General features: G+C 44.2%; 1 protein-coding gene across 6 annotated transcripts in view; it reads right to left on the bottom strand.

Moving 5' to 3' along the window:
* The window catches only part of Mtus1 (microtubule associated scaffold protein 1), a 144669-nt gene that overhangs the window by 16157 nt on the left and 109971 nt on the right, over window positions 1-18541 (bottom strand). For 5 of the 6 annotated variants that reach the window (XM_040731884.1, XM_040731886.1, XM_040731885.1 and 2 more), the window contains 2 exons: window positions 11727-11941; window positions 4406-4472 (listed from right to left, as the gene is read on the bottom strand). In XM_040731884.1, coding sequence (XP_040587818.1) covers window positions 4406-4472; window positions 11727-11941 — 282 coding nt within the window. Of the gene's footprint in view, window positions 1-4405; window positions 4473-5503; window positions 5723-11726; window positions 11942-18541 lie in introns of those variants that run through there. The other variant, XM_021225185.2, reaches the window with a different exon arrangement.

The raw sequence follows: 18541 nt of genomic DNA, 5'->3' as shown, positions 1-18541 counted from the left end.
GGCAGCTATGGCAGTATCTCCCTGGAAGAAACTCAGGCTTCAGGAATGCTGAGGAAGGACAGGTCTGAGAGAGATTTAGGACACAGACTGATATGCATGTAGATAATAGAGGGTGTTATAACGTAAGGAGTGTGAGTCAGTGGCTGTCCTGGGTGCCGAGTTACTCAACTGATGCCTCCTGGGACAATGAAGACATATGGGCTTGAGTAACACGACATGCAGAGGGCTCAGGAAACAAGGAGCCATCCAGGGGAAAGTGTCACCTCACTGGGCTGGTTCACCTGCAGCTCGGGAAGGACGGGCATAAAAACACACCCATGAGTCATGACCATATATGGCCTCAGTGCTATACCACTCTATAGGATCAGTGGTTCTCAACCTTCCTAATGCTGAGACTCTTTATGTGACTCCGAGAAAGGGTTGTTCGACACCCCCCCAAAAGGGGTTGTGACCCACAGGTTGAGAACCACTGCCATAGATGGTCCACAGTCATTAATAACTTCTTCAGTAGAGGCTACAGGGTGTGATGTTGAGAAAGTTCCAGGTTTGTTAAAAGAATCCAAAGACAAGGGCAAACACCTCAGAAGCCTGGTCCTCTGTGAAAGAAGCCAGACTTGAATGAGGGCACTACACTTTCATTTCCATGAAATTCTAGGAGAGACAAGTATTTACTTCTAAGGGAGGCGAGGCGTAAGGGAGTCTTCTGGGGTTACAGAAATTTTCGATGCAAGTTTAGCTTACATGAGTGTCTGTTAAAACTGATGGACTGGCTAGATAGCTCAGGGGATCAGGCTTGCCACCAAACCTAAGAACCAGAGTTTCATTGCCCGAACTCACAGTATGGAAGGGGAGAACCCAATCCTGCAATCCCGAAAGCTGTCCTCTGACCTCAACATGTGCACACACATGTGAATACACACAAATAAATGTACTGAAAGGGGGGAAAAATAGAACAGACAGAGACACAAGTTCAAAGCCAGCCTAGTCTACATAGTGCTGCCCTGTCTCAAACAAAAGTGTGATGGAACAATGGAACTTTATTGTGTATAAAATGCACTTTACCGCTGGGTGTTGGTGGTGCACACTTTTAATCCCAGCACTCGGGAGGCAGAGGCAGGTGAATCTCTGAGTTCAGAGGCTAGCCTGATCTACAGAGCAAGTGCCAGGATAGGCTCCAAAGCTACACAGAGAAACCCTGTCTTGAAAACAAACAAACAAAAAACCCAAAAAACAAATCACTGAAATAATCGTGGTACAAAGTTGTATATATGTTCTATAAACAAAGGCAAGGGGCTACACAAAAATTATGCCAGGATAGTAGGAATATAAGGTAATTGTTTATACACTGGTATTTAAATTATAAACTCTCAGATGCCAATAAATATCAGTAAGCTTTGCAAATGGAGAGTTCATAAGGATTTTTTTTTTATTTTGGAGAAATCGGGAAAGACTCCTCCATTAAGGACCTTAGTGTCAGAAGATAACAGAAGAACACAAGATACAGTAAATACATCTGTGCAAGGTATATGAGGGTCATGAGCGTAGGGTGAGCCTCATGGTTCTGTTCTGGGTAGACGGAGGGATTTCTTGAAGTTTGCTCAAGCAAATAGACTTGTCCCAGTTTTCCAGGAGAAGGGAAGGGAAGGTTACCCAGTTGACCATTGACAGCGCCAGGTTATTCTGAGGGAAGAGGTGGCTAATTCCATGGTGGAGGTAAAGTTGGAAGACAGCAACTCTTGCTTAAGCTGCCTATAAAGTGTCAGGTACCAGGCCACCACTTCATGTATTTTACAACTCTCTTCATTCACACAAATCCAGCAAAATAAAGACTTCAAGTCACTAAAGTGAAAACCCCATGTACTCAAAAATGTTCAGTCACCCCTACACCACTAACCCAACATTCAACGCCAGTATAGCAGGAACTGAATGGTCAGGTCTCACATGCATTTGAGTGTGATAGACCTGTCCTGGGGGATTTCTAATAGTATCTCCACTGCACAGCTGTGTGTGTGTGTGTGTGTGTGTGTGTTGTGTGTGTGTGTGTGTGTGAGAGAGAGAGAGAGAGAGAGAGAGAGAGAGAGAGAGAGAGAGAGAGAGAGAGAGAGAGACAGAGACAGGGTCTCATCAAAGTAGCTCAGGCTGGCTGTCACTCACTATGCTGGCCTAGGACTTGAAGTGATCCTCTTGGCTTGGCCTCCCTAGTACTGGGATTATCGGCATGTGTCATGGCATTAACAGAAAGCTGCAGACATACATCCCAGGAGGTATGGTTAACAGCAGGTAACACCTCACACGGATGCTTTACAGTGTTTTATCTCGTGTGAGCCTCTTCATCCATGGGGCACACACGTGTATACTGTCACTTTAAAGAGAATAAAACCAGGGCAGGAGAGATGACAGGCCCCGGCCCACCCAGTCCCCAACTTAAGGATTCGAACCCGGATACTGTGACACCGTGACCCTATGTGTTTTATTGCCTCAAACTGGAAAACTGAGGTTTGAGTTTTGATATATAAAAACTTCATCTTTTTCCATTCTGGTCCACTCCACAAATCCAGCTGAAAGCTTCAAGAACTTTCTTTCTAGCCAGTTTTATTACACTTGTTTAAGGAATTCTCTTCCAGTCGCTGGCCAAAGCAAACCTTTCCCAAACGCCTCCCGCTGGTACTTCAGCAAGCGCTGGGGCTTGAGCAAGCCTGTCTGATTCAGTAGTTAGCAGGAAGGACAATTTCCCAAGTCCTTTGACACTTTGACAGCGGCAGGGAAAACACACAGGCCACATTCTCCTCGTTATCTCTGGCAGCGAGGTGAGAGTACAAAGGATGGCTGTTTCCTGACAGGCTGCGTGATAACTGGAAGGGCTGCAGACCCGGGCTCCAGTGTACACTGCTTGGCTGTGGAAAGAAGCTCACCATTCAACGCAGAGGCAACGGGAGCTCAGCGTCCCCTTCTGTCTTATCCTGACTGCTCTCTCCTGGAGAACAGCAACCTGAACGAGGTGGGCTCATCTCCACCTCCACTGAGTTCCGATGAACTCTGAAAACTCAAGAGAAGCCCCCTTTCCTCACCTCCCAACTCCATATCCATTACAATACTTAGGGCGAAGACAAACAAACTGAGCTGGCCACCAAGGAACCAAAAGGGAGGCAGCCAGATCAAGTTAGACAGCGGAAGCCTTCGCAGTGTCTGAGATCAGGGCCGCCCATGCTGTCTGTGGCCTCTGTCCTGGTTCACGAGAGCTTTCCCATCACCCAGCTCCTGCACTTTCATCTGTCTTAACATTGCTTTTCCACACCGGTCCCTCCTTTCTAGACCCTGATGCCAGCACGGATGGCTTCCCTACTGTTGTGAATCTCGAGGGAAGCTACTTAGGAATTGGTCTCAGCTCCCACTGGGAGGTACAAGGAATAGGGGAGGGCACACTCTTGACCCCTACCGCATGCACTGACCCTTGACCTTTACCATGGTTGGACCAGTGGAGCTGTTGACGGATATTCCAGTCCAGCAAATCAGATCGGCAGTGATTAAACTATGATCTGGTTCTCCGAGAAAAACAGGATTCTTTGAGAATTAAATGAACAAAATTTGCTCTAGCTCCAGCTGCTCCCTTTGAAGAACTTATGCTACAAACACTTTCCTCAAAAGCCCATCAGCAAGCTAAGCCGAGGACAAGGCAAGTGAAACATCTCCAGATCTAGTTGAAACTAAATCGAGAAGCCAATTCCTAGGCTGAGGGGTCCCCCACAGATCAGGAGTGGGGTGGGGGGTGCACACAGAGCACTGAAGCTGAGGTAGAAAGGGTAGCAATAATATCTTTATCCTTCAGATCTTAGGCTCTCCAGAAGAGACAAGAACCCCAACAGCAAGCAATAGGACTTACTACTGAGTGCTACAGGCAGTAAGTTGGTAAATATCCCTGCCTAGCTCGTCCTGACTACCCGAGTAGCACAGAACGGGCAGCATCCTTTTAATTTGTAAACCCACAGCGCGCACACCATCCCCCCAGACATGCAAGGTAATCACTCTTATCAGAGAAAATAACCCTTTTTTTCAACACTCTTTAATATAAAAAGTGGTTTCAAAAAATAAAATAAAAATGGCATGGTGCGATTATTCAACAGGAATCCACACAGCCACAGAAAATCATTCTGCCCGTCTACTCGGTATGAAGCACGCTTTGGTCATCAGAAAGCTCGGTTAGCTTACTCAGACACCAGTGCCAGGAATTCTGTGAACTTGGGGTCACTCTGCCAAGAGTCAAAAGCAATGTCGATAGTAAGTGTTTGCACAGATCCAAGAAGGAGAAATAACAGCTGCCAGCCTGTAGCTCCGGCTACAGGGCAGGAAGAAGAGCATATTTGTCAAGTGCAGTAAACTTTACCAAGGGAGGAAAACAAGCTCTTACCTAGCTCTCCCCGGAGGTTGACAAGTTCTTGAGAGAGGGTTTTGTGTTGCCTCAGCGCGTCCTCCCGCTGCGGAAAACACACATCAGGTTACTTGGGGTTTGAAGAGGGTCCCTCTTTTCAGTAAGGCACACACGTGTCATTGCTGGGAAAACCAGACCCAGAAGCCAGAAGCCAAGATACAAATCACTTAAGCTAACAGCCTGTGTCCCTTAAAAACAAAGCAAAATACAGATGTTCCTTTGCCCTGAAGGAAATTTGTGTTTTGAAAACCTGTATTTTCCCAGATCATGGGGAAATTTGCCTTTGGGGAATGAATGGCTGATTTAGAAATCTTGTGCTTTGTGCCTGGAGCTCAGTGCAGATTCACAGACCCTTTCAGCTAATGTATACTGTACTTAAGACGTAATGCATTCTCCCCCTCAAGGGCAATAAGGGCCCAATCAGTTTAAGATAAATATTTAATGTTCTAAACATAGGCACTTATATGGACTTTGTCCCATACCCGCAAATAAAGTTTTGTTACAAGGGCAATCCTACATTCTAAACAAGAAAAAAAAGTTCGTTCTGGGACAAACCAAATTTACTCTCTTAAAGATAAAATTAAATTGATTTTACCCAGCTACACACCAGTTTCCAAGGATTACTACATCATGGAGCAACTATAGTTCTAAACAGATTTGGCAGAAGTGAAGTAAAGGCAAGCAGGAAGCTGTTTCAGTGTTAAAAAAAAAAAAGGCAAGTATCAATCTTGCGATAAAGAATGATTTTTGAGTTACCTGCAGGTCTGTAGCAATCGCCCATCCACACACACTTATACAAACACAATCGTTAGACAGTTCCTCAAGACATAGATTCCCTGGCGCCAGGGTGGAAGTAAAAAGTCAGATTTCCGAGCTCTCTCTCTGAAAATGCCCTTCCTGGGATCACCTCAGATGTGGGGCTCCCGCATCGGGTCACAGTAATGCAGAGATCATGAGACCGGCCCTCTGCGGGCCAGAGTTGCTTCTCAGGCAAAGCTCTTCCCGCTGGTTCCAGACAGGGTCTGCATCAGTCCCTGACACCCTTCCAGAAAAGCCCTGTAAACAAATACTAATTACCCTTGTTGCTGCACATGGAGGAGAGAGGCACATTTTGCTGCTGGGGCAGCCCATTTTCCAGCTTCGAGCTCCAGCTCCCCCACCCCCTGCACTGTCCGAGAAGCGCACAGGTGGCCCCGCCTCCCACCCGTCAGGTCTGCCCACATTTAAAGCTCAGCCCGGAGGAGGGCCATTGGCCCTGGTGGCTTTCCCTGGCGTCCCGCAGGTTACTGCCTCAGACTCTCCTCTCTCCACAGAGGCTGATACTGCAGCTCCTGCCTCTGGCACAGGCAGCCCGCGATTACTTAAAGCCACAGCCCTTCATTTATGAGAAATGAGAGCCAGACATTATCCTGATCGATTGCCACTTACTTAATATCAGCAGGGGCGGAGGAAACAGAATCGGGACCCTCTCTGCGCGGATAATGGAGTTATTTTTAGATGCGTGAGCCTTTTTACTCCCCTCCCTAATTGAGGTCGTTAGATTATCACACTTACTAATAGAAAAGGGAAACTTGTTCTTCAAAAACCCATATACTAAAGGCATGATGAAGTAGGTTAAGGGCAATCAGAAGGCCCTGTTGCGATTTAGAATTTTAGATGTCATTACAACAGAGCGCAGTTCATTGATACCGGAAGTGCTGGCCTGGGAGTTGGAGATCACCCACATTTGATCATTTTTATTGTACTAGTCCCTCAGAATCTTTACAAACGGATGGGTAATAGTGACTACGATTTTAAAGTACATTTTTTTTTCCATCAGCACATTTACAAATTAATGCTTGATGGAATCATAAGGTTTTTTTTAACGGTTTAAGTTATGCAGAAATCACCAAACAGGAACTCCAAATTTCAAAAAATAACAAACAATTGCTTTTCTAACGCAAAAATTAAAGTTTGAGGACAACAGAACCCCCCACAAATATGATGGTCTTCTCTGTCTCCCGTTATCCTTAGCCTCATACTTGCTTTCCCCTGGCCAAGCCTCCCCAGTTCTGGGATTATAGGAATGTGCCGCCACACCCTGACCTCTCTAGCACTTCCAGGTCAAGCTGTAATTTTATTCAGGCACTTGGGATAAATGGTAGGTTCTGTCACCAGAGTCAAAGACAAGCAGAGGACAGACAGTGCTGTTAGTCCACCACAGCAACTGTGAAACTAACTGTGAGCTTGCTTCAAAGTCCCCATTCCCACAGCAGCCAAGTTGCAAAAGGAAGGGTGTGGAGGGCAAGACCATTTCCTCTTCTCTGGGGGCCTGAAGACTGGAAGAAGATGGCAAAGCCATCCACACCTCCACAAACGTGCCGGGGAGGCTACCGTATTCGCGGAGATTTCAAAGTCAATAGATTTCAGTGTGAGTGTGGACACCTCTCCTAACTCCACTGCCCTCAACCACACTCAGACTCTGCCAGTTCTAAACAGCAAGAGGGTGTTAAGGTCATTTGCCACTCTGCCTGGATGGCAGGGGGGGGGTGCAGCAGAGGGAGACAGCCTGCCCACTCTTCCTACACAATGCGTTTCTTTCTAACCCTCTGAACTTGGCTTTTCCTGTCACCTCTGCTCTAGTCCTGGTTCATCCACGCCCAGTACTGAATCCTGGAAGGGATTTCTTTACCCCCTAAAGGGCTATTATCCCATATTCTTTAAGCATATAAACTTCCTTCCTCCAAGGAGTCTCCTAAGTGTATTACAAACACCGTGTGTGTGTGTGTGTGTGTGTGTGTGTGTGTGTGTGTGTGTGTGTGTGTGTGTGCCTGGCTTTCTTAACCTGACTCATCTTACACACTTGAGAGTTAAATGTCAGATGCACCATCCCTCCCCACAAATGTCCAAAATGGGCATTTGTCTTTCTGAATTATAAGTTATCAACTAAGTACATTTCATATCATACACCATAGTAATATGCAAGAAAATTAAGACAGCCGGGCAGTGGTGGCGCACGCCTTTAATCCCAGCACTCGGGAGGCAGAGACAGGCGGATCTCTGTGAGTTTGAGGCTGGGCTGGACCGACAGCCTTCAAAACAATACAGAGAAACCCTGTCTCGTAAAAACCAAAAAAAAAAAAAAAAAAAAAAAGAAAAGAAAAGAAAATTAAGACATAGCTAGCAATGGCTTTCAAAGAGCTTAGAAATTAGGGGGCAAATGTCCAGGGCCAATTCTTTGGTCAATCAAAGCAGATGACATCATCTGAGGGGAAACGGCACAGGACTGTGGGAAACCCAGAGTTTTAAGTATAATCTACTCAACATGCACACCACAGAGCTCATACCATAGCAGACACACTGTTAGTTTCTGCACAACTGCCTGGTTGCTTGCTCTTTAAATGTTCTTATTTACTCCCAGATGATAAAATACATTCTGCCAGTTAAAGACATATTTTTTTTCTTCAGCTGCTTAGGTTAGTGTCTCTGTCATAGCTGATCAACCATTTATAGTCCAGAAAAGACGTTCATTTGATTATCTTTTAACTATGATGTGCAGACCCCTCCCCCAATACACAATGAGACTTGGGAGCAAGGCGGGAATCCAAAGATGCTTTCAATACTCATGCATTAAATATACTTAGTGCTCTATGGAAAAAAAAATGGGATTCTCCATAATTTAATTAGGGTCGCCGGGATGCGAGCACTTAGCGGCTGGCTGGCGTCCACTGGTGTGGTGTGTCTGAACTCGGCTGACTACTGGCCTCAACACAGGAAATTTTACAGGAGAGAGCTGCATCAGACAGTTTGGATGTGGCTAGTCTGATTTGCTCCATGTCATCCCCACAGTGCTTTTTATCACCGTGGACTTTTTTTCTCTTTAAGTCTGAGACTCACAGTAGACTACTGCTAGCATCATTTAAACTCCAACTCCTTTTTTTTTATTTTTCTTTTTAAAAAATGCTAGTCTAGGTTAGATTCTACTTGCAAAACAAACAAACAAACAAACAAAAGAACTATTTGGTTATTTGCTCTTGTTTTACTTTACCAAGAAATCTGCCCAGAGTCCTTTTAATGAAGACTCTGGGGTTGCTAATACCAGTGCTGGTTAGCACTGACCAAATGTTACAAATAGTGGGTACTATAGAAGTAAAGGGTTAAGGGAATTTTAATTGCCTAACTTTCCCCACCTTTCCCTTTCAGCTGTTTCAAAACAGTGCCTTGTACATTATTAGGCAACCAGCGAACATTCATTGGTTGGTTATAAAAGAAAGGAGTGAAGGATATTTACACGGGGATTTTGTGTGCATCTTGTAAAATATATCTGGGGTCCCATCCTCTCCCTTCTCTTTGTCCACTCAGGCATGCTCTGTCTCCTACAGTTCTTGGGTTGGTTTTACAAGAAAGAACTAGAGGCAGACCCTGTTGTCAGCAAACCTCTATCTTATAAAAGCAAAAACGGGAGGTGGAGATATAACTCAGTGGTTAAGGGCACTGACTGCTCTTCCAGAGGACCCAGGCCTCAATTCCTAGCAGCTACACAGCAGCTTGCAACTGTCTGTAACTCCAGTTTCTGGGGATCTGACACCCTCTTCTGGCTTCTGTGGGCATTGCAACTAAGTGACACACAGATGTGTATCAAACACATAAAAAATATACACAAAGAAGCAGAAACAAGCAGAGTGAGGGTCTATCATATAGAAAATTAAAAAGTTCCTGGAGTCCAGAGGGTGGGTAGAGCTGTTAAGAGACGACTGGACCACAAGGATGTGAACTTCACCAGTGGACTATTCCACAGATGAGCTCAGAGCTCAATAAGCTATTAGGAGGTGGAACCTGGTTGGAGGGCAATGCTACCAAAAGTGGTGCATTAAAGGGTATACCTTGTGCCTGGTGTCTCTTCCTGTATCTTTCTCTCCTCCTGTCTCCTATGGCATGAGCCACTTGCTTCCTGCCCTAATGTCCTGTCTCATCCAATAGCAGTGGGGCCAGGTAATCATGGACACATACGAGAACTGAAAAAAGTTCCTGAAACTCGTTAAGAGCTTTTCATGCTGTAGACTAACAAGCACCACCTAATAGACAGAACCCAGGGCCATTTTAATCCATGGCTCCATCTATTCTGTCCTCAGTGAACACCTGATGAACTACATGGCTTGTGTTTAGGGCCCAAGTTCATCTGGGCCAAAAAGTCTCTTGTTGACATCACATTCGCACATTCCCTAGGATGATGCTCCTGTCAGAAGAGCCCGTTAGAGATGAAGACAGACAGTTGAATGGCAGATTCCTGCTTCCTTCAAGCACAGTCCTGAAAGTTTGCTCACAGAAGGTCAGCGAAGGCTGCCAGCTTTACTCAACTAGCATCTGACTTTCACCGGCTGGACAATCAGTCTGTGGTCGTTGGGTGCAGGTCGTGATGCAACACAGCTCACTTAGGAAGGTCTGAACATGCAGGAACCCGAGGAAAGCAGCAGTCAGGATCGACACTGCTAGCTGTCTGAAGTCACTGAACTCTGTGTGCCTTGATTTTCTTATTTGTAAATTCCCATTCGTTATTGTTTGTGTGAAGCATTTAAGTAGCTACTAAGTGTCAGGTATTTTATTAACAAATATGAACTCCATCTTGCTTCTTCCCTTCATCTCCCTAATACACAGTCGAGCAGTTGGGCAGTGAGGCCTACATACAAAAGGTCAACAGTGTCAAATAATGAAGTTCTGTAGTCCAAGCTAATAAATCAGAACCATTCCTAACACATACACATAATTTAATAATTTCCAACTAGGCATACTTTTTAAAGTTACTTTTAGCAGTTTTTTTTAACTCAGCTCAAACATATACCATTTCAATCTAATCAACATAAAATATCTAATATATTTACATATGTTCTTTTTCATTCTAAGTCTTTAAATATGGCGTGTAGTTCACACCCATTGCTCAACTCACAGTGGTTGTTTTACAGATTGTCAATGCTCTTCTGTGAGCCCCGGCTACCACATCAGATCATCTGCGGGCAGTGCAGAACCACCAGAGATTGATGGGGTACTCCGTGGAGGAGCAGAGTTAGCAGTGCTTGGGACGGGCTACAGAGACAAGGATGGAAGCAAAGAAGTGCTGTCAGAACCCAGCGATCGGCCAGGTCTACACAGGATGACCTTGGGAGGAAGGGCAACCTCATTTTCCAAAGCACTAACTAAAAGTACTACCGGCAATTATCTTCCCACTACTGTTTCCAATGAAAAGACTCTGGAAGGGAAAAAGGAATACTAAGAAAATATTTGCAGGCTCAGGAGATGACTCAGTGGTTAGGAGTGCTTGCTGTAAAAGCAAGAGGGCCCAGTTCAAATCCTCAACACCCATGTAAAAAAGCCAGGCATGGTAGTGTGTGGCTATAACTTTAGCCTTTGGGAGATAGAGACAGGTGGATCCTGGGAGATCACTAGTCTGCCAGCCTGGGGGAAACTTCCAGTTTCAGACTCAGTGAGAGACCCTGACTCAAAAAGTAAGGCGGAAAGCAACAGAGGACCAGACCACTCTTGCTTCTGCATGCATGGGTCCCTGCACCCATATGTAACCAAACACAAAGACAGGAGGAGGGAGGGAAAGAGGGAGGGGAGAGAATAGAACCATATTGTGATCCCAAATTCTAAAGACTGATACAAGTATGAAGTGAGTGATAAAAGTATAGTTTGAGTTCTGGAGATAGTTCAGTCAGTAAAATATTAGCCTTATAAGCATCAAGTCCTGAGTTTAATCTCTAGGACTCTCATTTTTTAAAAAAAGTCAGGCATTTCTAAGAAAGTGTTGTTACCCACTTTTAATCCCAACACTCAGAGGCAGGCAGATCTCAGAGTTCAAGGCCAGCCTGATATACAAAGCGAGTTCCAGGGTAGCCAGGGCTATAAAGAGAAACCCTGTTTAGAGAAACAATAGCAGCAATAGCCAGGCTTTGTTTCAAGTGCTGGAGCAGTGGGCAAAGTGGAGAAAAGCAGATCCCTGGGCCTTGTTGCTGGCTAACAAGACCAACTTGGCAGGTTTCATGCCAGTGAGAAACCCTGTCTCCAAGTAGATGACTCCTGGTGAATAAATGAGGTCATTCTCTAGTCTCTACGTGCATGCACATATCATACACACAAGTGTGTGTGTGCCCACATATGCACGCATGTGAGTACACGCATGTGTACACACACACACACACACACACAGACAGATGGAGTCCTAGATTAGATGGCCGGTGCCCCACATTCCAATCATTAACTTAAATACGTTTGTAGAACTGTGAGTTGAGTCCCCTTCCCCAATGCAGAGGGTTTTCATCCCTACCTCAGACAGGAGGTGCTGGATCACAACTGTTAGTGCTTCAAACTTGGTATTGCCACAGGAAAGAAGCTGCTTGAGGTGCAGGATGACTCCGCTTTGGTTTTCACATTTTGTCTTGTACTGAGCCAACTCAAGTGCTCTTTCGGAGGATAGCACATCTGGAGCTGTCTGGGTCTGGATGCACAGGCTTCGAGGAGTCTTCTGCCGGCCTTTTTCAACTGCAAGAGGAAGAAATGAAAGCACAAAGATGCGAGCTGTTAAATTTTATAATCACGGACCCATGGGGTCATAAACAGCTAAACATGACAACATCCGGGCCATGTTTACACTGGGGCAGACTGGAATTGACCGGGGATCGGGTGGTTGGAATTCGTAAGCACAGCCAATGGTTTTAATTCTGATTGTGAAGATTCATGTGGAACTGAGAATTATGCATATGAACCAAACAGGCTTGGTGACTCTAACAGAAAAAAAATGGGGGCAAAATAACGACTTCACGGCTTTCATTTTTAATTTACCGTTACTGTGTGTGTTTGCAAGGTTGTGTGCGTGTGAGTTTCAGGCACTTGAACACCAATGTGTTCCTGTGACAGTCAGAGGACAACATCCCAGAGCTGCTTGCTTCTATCTTACTGTGGGCCCCAGGATCAAACTCAGGTCACCAGGCTGGCACGGCAAGCATGTTTATCTGCTCAGTCACCTCTCCAACTCAGCATCATCGATTTTTCATTTTCCAGTTAAACTGACAAAGAAATCTGATCATCAAAGGCCTTTTCTGTGTCTATTGGGGTAAACTTGTGATTTCTGTCTTTGAGTTTATTGATGTCATGAATGACATCTACTTATTCTTGTAGGTTAAGCCATCTCTAAATCTCTAGAGTGAAATCATCTTGATCAGGGTGAATCTTTTTTGCTATAATATTGAATTCAGTTTGCCAGTATTTTATTGGAAATTTATGCATCTATGTTCATCAGATAGAATAGAATGGTTTGGGGGTGTGCGTGCATGTGCCAGAGAGAGAGAGAGACAGAGACAGAGACAGAGACAAACAGAGGCAGAGACAGAGAGACAGAGAGTCAGAGAGAGAGAGAGTCAGAGAAAGAGTCAGAGAGAGAATGAATCTGGTATCAGAGTAATTCAGTAGATGATACTGGGAGACTGAAAAATAAGAGTGGTATAGGATTCATGATACAGGTTGAAAAAGTACAAGACAGTTTTACAGGAGGCAAAGCTAATGCACAGTATTCAACTGGTTTTACATTTTGGAGAAGCAGCAAATACTAAAACTAGACAATAGTATGCTTCAAATCAAGAATGTAGTTTTAAATCCCTTTTTGTTTTTAAACGAAAGGTGAAAAGGTATAATTAAAAAGCAGAAAATTTTAGAAAGAAATCTGATAGTAACTACTACCCTCTGACATGATAAGCACCAAGGAAAATTTCAAATTATTAAACTTGAAATGTTTTTATTTCCTATTACAGTTTCCTTTTTAAAAACTTTTTAGACTGGGCATGGTGGCTGGCAGCACTTGGGAGGCAGAGGCAGGTGGATCTCTGAGTTCCAGGGCAACCTGGTCTATACACGTGTTTTAGGCCAACTGGAGATACACAGTGAGACACTGTCTCCAAATGAATGAGTAAATGCAAAGTAATAGGCTTCATTATAGCATTTTAACATAGAATTCCTTTGAAGTTTAAAAATTTCTTCAGTTTTCTTGTTGACCCTCTCACTTTCCCATCACAGGCCTCCGGTGCTCTTTCCACAAATGCCTCAGGCATTGCTTCTGGCTGGCTGGCTGGCTGGCTGTCACTGCCATGGTCTAAACTGCAGACCCGTCACTGCGCTAATTAACTAGCACGCACACTGAAGACTCTGCACTCTGTCCTCTGAGGTCACTGTATAGAGCATAGTATGCCTGAATCCACTGCTTCATTTTATAGTCAGTGCAAGCTTCATCTTCCCCAAGCAATAACAGTGAGTGAAGAAAAAAATTCATCTCAAGCACAACCTACTGGTCCAGATTCATCTGAGACACCACTTCAAGACTGTTCTCTTCCCATGCTGTGTTCTGGGAAATATTTGTTTTAAACGAACATCTTTTTCAGTTTTGGAAGCATTCCAAGCATTAAGTTGCTTTGGATAAAACAGGAAACAATGCTGCTTAGTGTCTGGAAATAAATAGTCCCAACAATCAAAACAAATCTAAATATGAAGAAAGGGCATGTGAAACTAAAAAGAGTAAAATAAATGTTGCCTTATTTTGACAAGCAGTCCCTATGGCGCCATACCCCTTCTGAGGTGACAAATTTGACAGAACTTTTTAAGCAGCAAGTTTCTCCTTTTGTTTTTCAGGGAGTCACAAAATATCATCCAGGAGTGCTAGAAGGAAAGTAAGGAAACATCTAGACTGTGTTCCAAGAGCCAATGGTTCTTGGTTACACTCAGAATATTTACATGTCAAGAACACTCAAAATAATATGTAAGTATCAATTAGATAAAAGCGTTCTCATTCCATGTGGCTGCTTTACATGGTAAAACAATTCCTAAGATTTGATGATCCTCAATTCTAAACTGACTAAATGCCCACTGTGTCTGGAGATCAGGAATGTATCCACATTCTTTACTGGTTTTCGTTTTTAGGTTGCTTATCACTAATTGCCACTTTCCTAGATGCAAACAATATCCAGCTTGCTATTGCCATAATAAAACAGTACAGAAAGACAAATTATGAATCACACACTATACTAATAACCAAAGCCTAAATATTTAGTAGCTTCACATTTTCTATATGTCAGTTCTTCAGCGTTTGTCTTTTAGGGTTACCACTGCTGTGATGAAACAACACCAAAGCAACTTGGAGAGGGACGGGGTTTCTTCCAGCTGACACTTCCATGGAACAGTCTGTCACTGAGGGAAGCCAGGGCAGGAGCCTGGAGGCCATCGGGGTGTACTGCTTACTGGCTTATATCTCATGGCTTGCTGCTCAGGAGGCTCTCTTATACAACTCAGGACCACCAGCTCTGGGGTGGCAGCACCTACAATTGGCTGCCCCTCCCCCCCCCGCCCCCCCCCCCGATCAACCACCAATTAATACCCTATGGCCAAGTCTTCTGGAGGCATCTTCTCAACAGAGGCTCCCTTCTCTTAGATGACTAGCCTATGTCAAGTTGACATAAAATTAGCCAGTACAGTGTTCTAAGAAATTGTGTTTACCATACACTAGCCAAGAACAATGGCAGGTTTTATTGTTCAGGGTGCCCTGTATACTCTTCTTCTTTGAGCCTCAGTCTCTGTGGCCCAGTCTAGCTTCAAATTCTTGGGCTCCAGGGGTTCTCTGCCATAGCCTCCAGAGCAGCTGAGACTATGGGCAGATGCCACCCAGGTTACTCTCCACTCCTCTTTTGATCTTCCTGGTACCTGTGTTGTTGTTTTTCAAGACAGGGTTTCTCTGTGTAGCTTTGTAGACCCGGTTGGCCTCAAACTCACAGAGATTCGCCTGCCTGCTTCCCAAGTGCTGGGATTAAAGGCGTGCGCCACCACAGCCCAGCTCTGGTACCTATCCTAACAAGGGAAGGCTAGAGCAGGTGAAAGGGCTTCTCAGGTGTAAAGAGCCTCTCTCTGGGATAGACTCATTAAGAATCCAGGACACAACACAGTCCGTGATCCCCACCCACTCTGGAATCTAGACTGGAGAGCAATGTAATTAAACACATAGGAACACGGAACATGCAATAAACTTCCCAGACTAATGAAACTATCAGATTATAATGGAGTTTGAGGGGTGGGGTTTATGTACCCACGCATATGCTGACAGAGGCCAGAGCGGAACATCAGGTGTCTTTCTCCATCACTCTCCACTTTAATTCCTTATCTCTCACTCAACCTGACGCGTGCCGGCTCAGCTAGGCTGGCTGGCCACTGAGCTTTTAGGAGTTGCCTTTCCCCACTGCCCCACTGATGCTGGGGTTACAGACCTGCGCAGCCATGCCAGATCCTTACCCGAGTCCTGAGGGTTCAAAATGCAATTCTCACACTTGGAATACTCTCACCCATAGCGCCATCTCCCCAGGCCCCATTTCTAGACTTCAAAGTGACAGGGCAACTGTTATCTACACAGATTTCAGTACAAAATTAAGAAATAAAGAAAATTGCTTTCAAAAAGGTTAAAATAGATTGAGCACTTAGGTCCTTACTCAACACTTAACAGGCAGGAAGACACAATCTACTCAGAGCCTTTCCTAGAGCAGTGTAGAGCAGAATTCACACACAGGATTTGTTAAGAATTGAACAAAGTTGACAATCAAGGAAGAAACGACACATTGGCATTATTTTTCTAAGTACACACCCTCCACTGTGCAGGGCACCCTATACATGGGGCCTAGACAAGCACACTGTGACCTCAATCTTTGCTCCACATACTATACTCCCTTAGGACAACAATCCCACATGGCAGCCAGTGACCCAGTTCACACAGCCTTCCCTGTCCCCATTCCTGGTCCGACTGAGGATCGGAGAGGATGAAAACATCTCCAGTGATGCTCAGGGCCCAGAGGCTCATATAAATGCATCGCTTCATCATGTGAAAAGCAAGGGTTTTCCCTGAGTCCTGTGGGATTTATTATTTACATGAAATTATCATTAATATGATAAATTTAGCATAATATGATGCAAACGGTGGCCATCTATCCTTCCATGCCCTTGCATGTTTACCAGGATGAGGATGTCACTGTTTTCATAATGTGGCTATATTTTCAAAAGATAAACTGTTTTGCTTATTATATCTATTAATAGAGCACGACTTAGTTTCAATGAATCAGTTTAATCTGAAACCTTAATATTATCAACAAAGTAATACCACTGCCACTGCTGACCCTGTTATAATGGTTCAGTGTAGGGAAACACACTGGTACAAGATGAGGGTCCTGGGTCTGAACACAGGAATTCAGGCTTGACGGCAGCTATCTTCACTTGATATGCCATCTTGCGGGCCTCCCAAAAGTTTTCATCAAAAATATCTGCTCACAAGTCCACAAAAATCAGGAACAAGACAAGATTGTTCACTATCTATTAAATATAGTACTTCAAATCTTAGCTAGACCAATAAAACACCTGAAGGAGATCAAGAGAATACAAACCAGAAAGGAGGAAATTAAAGTATCTTTATTTGCAGATGATATGATACTATATATAAGTGACCCTAAAAATCCCATTAGGTAACTCCTACAGCTGAAGGTTGTGGAGTGATCTTTTTGAACACTGACTATGCACTGCTCTTCTTGGTTTACTAAAGAGCTAATGGCAGCTAGGCAGCAAGAGGTGAGCTGGGACTTGAAGACAGAAAAGGAGAGCAAGGGGAAGAAGGGTGGAGTTGTGAGGAAACATGGGGAGAGACAGGATGAACACGTCCTACTGAAAAAGGTACTGTCGCCTGGCAGTGTGTAGATAAGAAAGATGGGTTGGTTTAAGTTCTAAGAGCTAGTTAGTAACAAGCCTAAGCTTAGGCTGAGTATTTACAATTAATAGTAAGTCATTTATTGGGGAGCCTGCAATTCCTATGAAAAACCCTGCCTATAGCTGATAAACACAAGCAGCAAAGTAGCTGGCTACAAAAAATTAAAAACAATCAATAGCCCAAATAATAAACAGACTGAGAAAGAAATTAGGGAAACAACACTCTTCACAATAGCCTCAAATAATATAAAATATCTTGGGAGTAACTCTAATCAAGTCAAATGAAAGACTTGTATGATTGGCTGTTCCTCGGGCAGCATCAGGTAAACAGGCCGGCTTCCCGCCCTGTGTTCCAGTGCCTGCAGATTGCCTGGGAACTGCACAGAGCTCCCAATCCCGGAGGGAGCCAAGCACCCAGACCCCAGGTCTTCTCTCCCACCAACGAGACCAGGAAACCAGAGGACCCAGGGAGACCAGGGGAGTAGCTGTTCTGGATCAAGTACAACAGGACCCAGCATAGGGTCCAGGGGACCAGGTAAGAGGATAAGCGCCCCAGATTCCTGTTCTTCTTCTCCACCCACGGGACCAGCATTCGGACAAGGAATAGAAGAACCACCAGATTATTGGACTTGCTAGCACCCACCAAAAGGGAACTCTGGTCCCCAGACCAGTAAGGGGCTCTTTCTGCACCCACTAGAAGAAGAGATGGGAAAGAGACAATACAAAAACACAGTAAGCAACAGAAAAACAAATATGACACCGCCAGATTCTAGAGACTCCACACCAGCAAGACCCCAACATTCCAATGCGGACGAAGCAGAAGAGAACGACCTTAAAAGCACTTTCATGAAAATGATAGAGACCCTAAAAGAGGATATTGGAAAATCCCTCAAAGAAATGGAAGAAAAAACAAACCAAAAAATGCAATAATTGGAAGAAAAAACAAACCAAAAAAGGCAGGAAATGGAAGAAGAAATGAAGCAAAAAATGCAAGAATTGGAAGAAGAATCATACCAAAAAATGCAAGAAATGGAAGAAGAAACAAAGCAAAAAATGCAAGAAATGGTAGAAAAAACAAAGCAAAAAATGAAAAAAATGGAAGAAGAAACAAACCAAAAAAGGCAGGAAATGGAAGAAGAAACAAAGCACAAAATGCAAGACATGGAATAAAAAGCAAACCAAAAAATGCAAGAAATGGAAGAAAGAACAAACCAAAAAATTCATAAAAGGCAACAAACGGACGAACAGATAAACAGAAAATTGCAAGAAGCAATGCAAACACTGCAAGGGTTGAAAACTGAAATAGAGTCATTAAAAAACACAATCTGAAGAAAGGCAGAAAATAGAAAAGCTGGACAAACAGTC

The sequence above is a fragment of the Mesocricetus auratus genome, unplaced genomic scaffold (assembly GCF_017639785.1).
Source record: "Mesocricetus auratus isolate SY011 unplaced genomic scaffold, BCM_Maur_2.0 Super-Scaffold_100026, whole genome shotgun sequence".
Classification (NCBI taxonomy): domain Eukaryota; kingdom Metazoa; phylum Chordata; class Mammalia; order Rodentia; family Cricetidae; genus Mesocricetus; species Mesocricetus auratus.
Note: the sequence above shows the minus strand (reverse complement) of the source record. Positions and strands in the feature narration are given on the sequence as shown.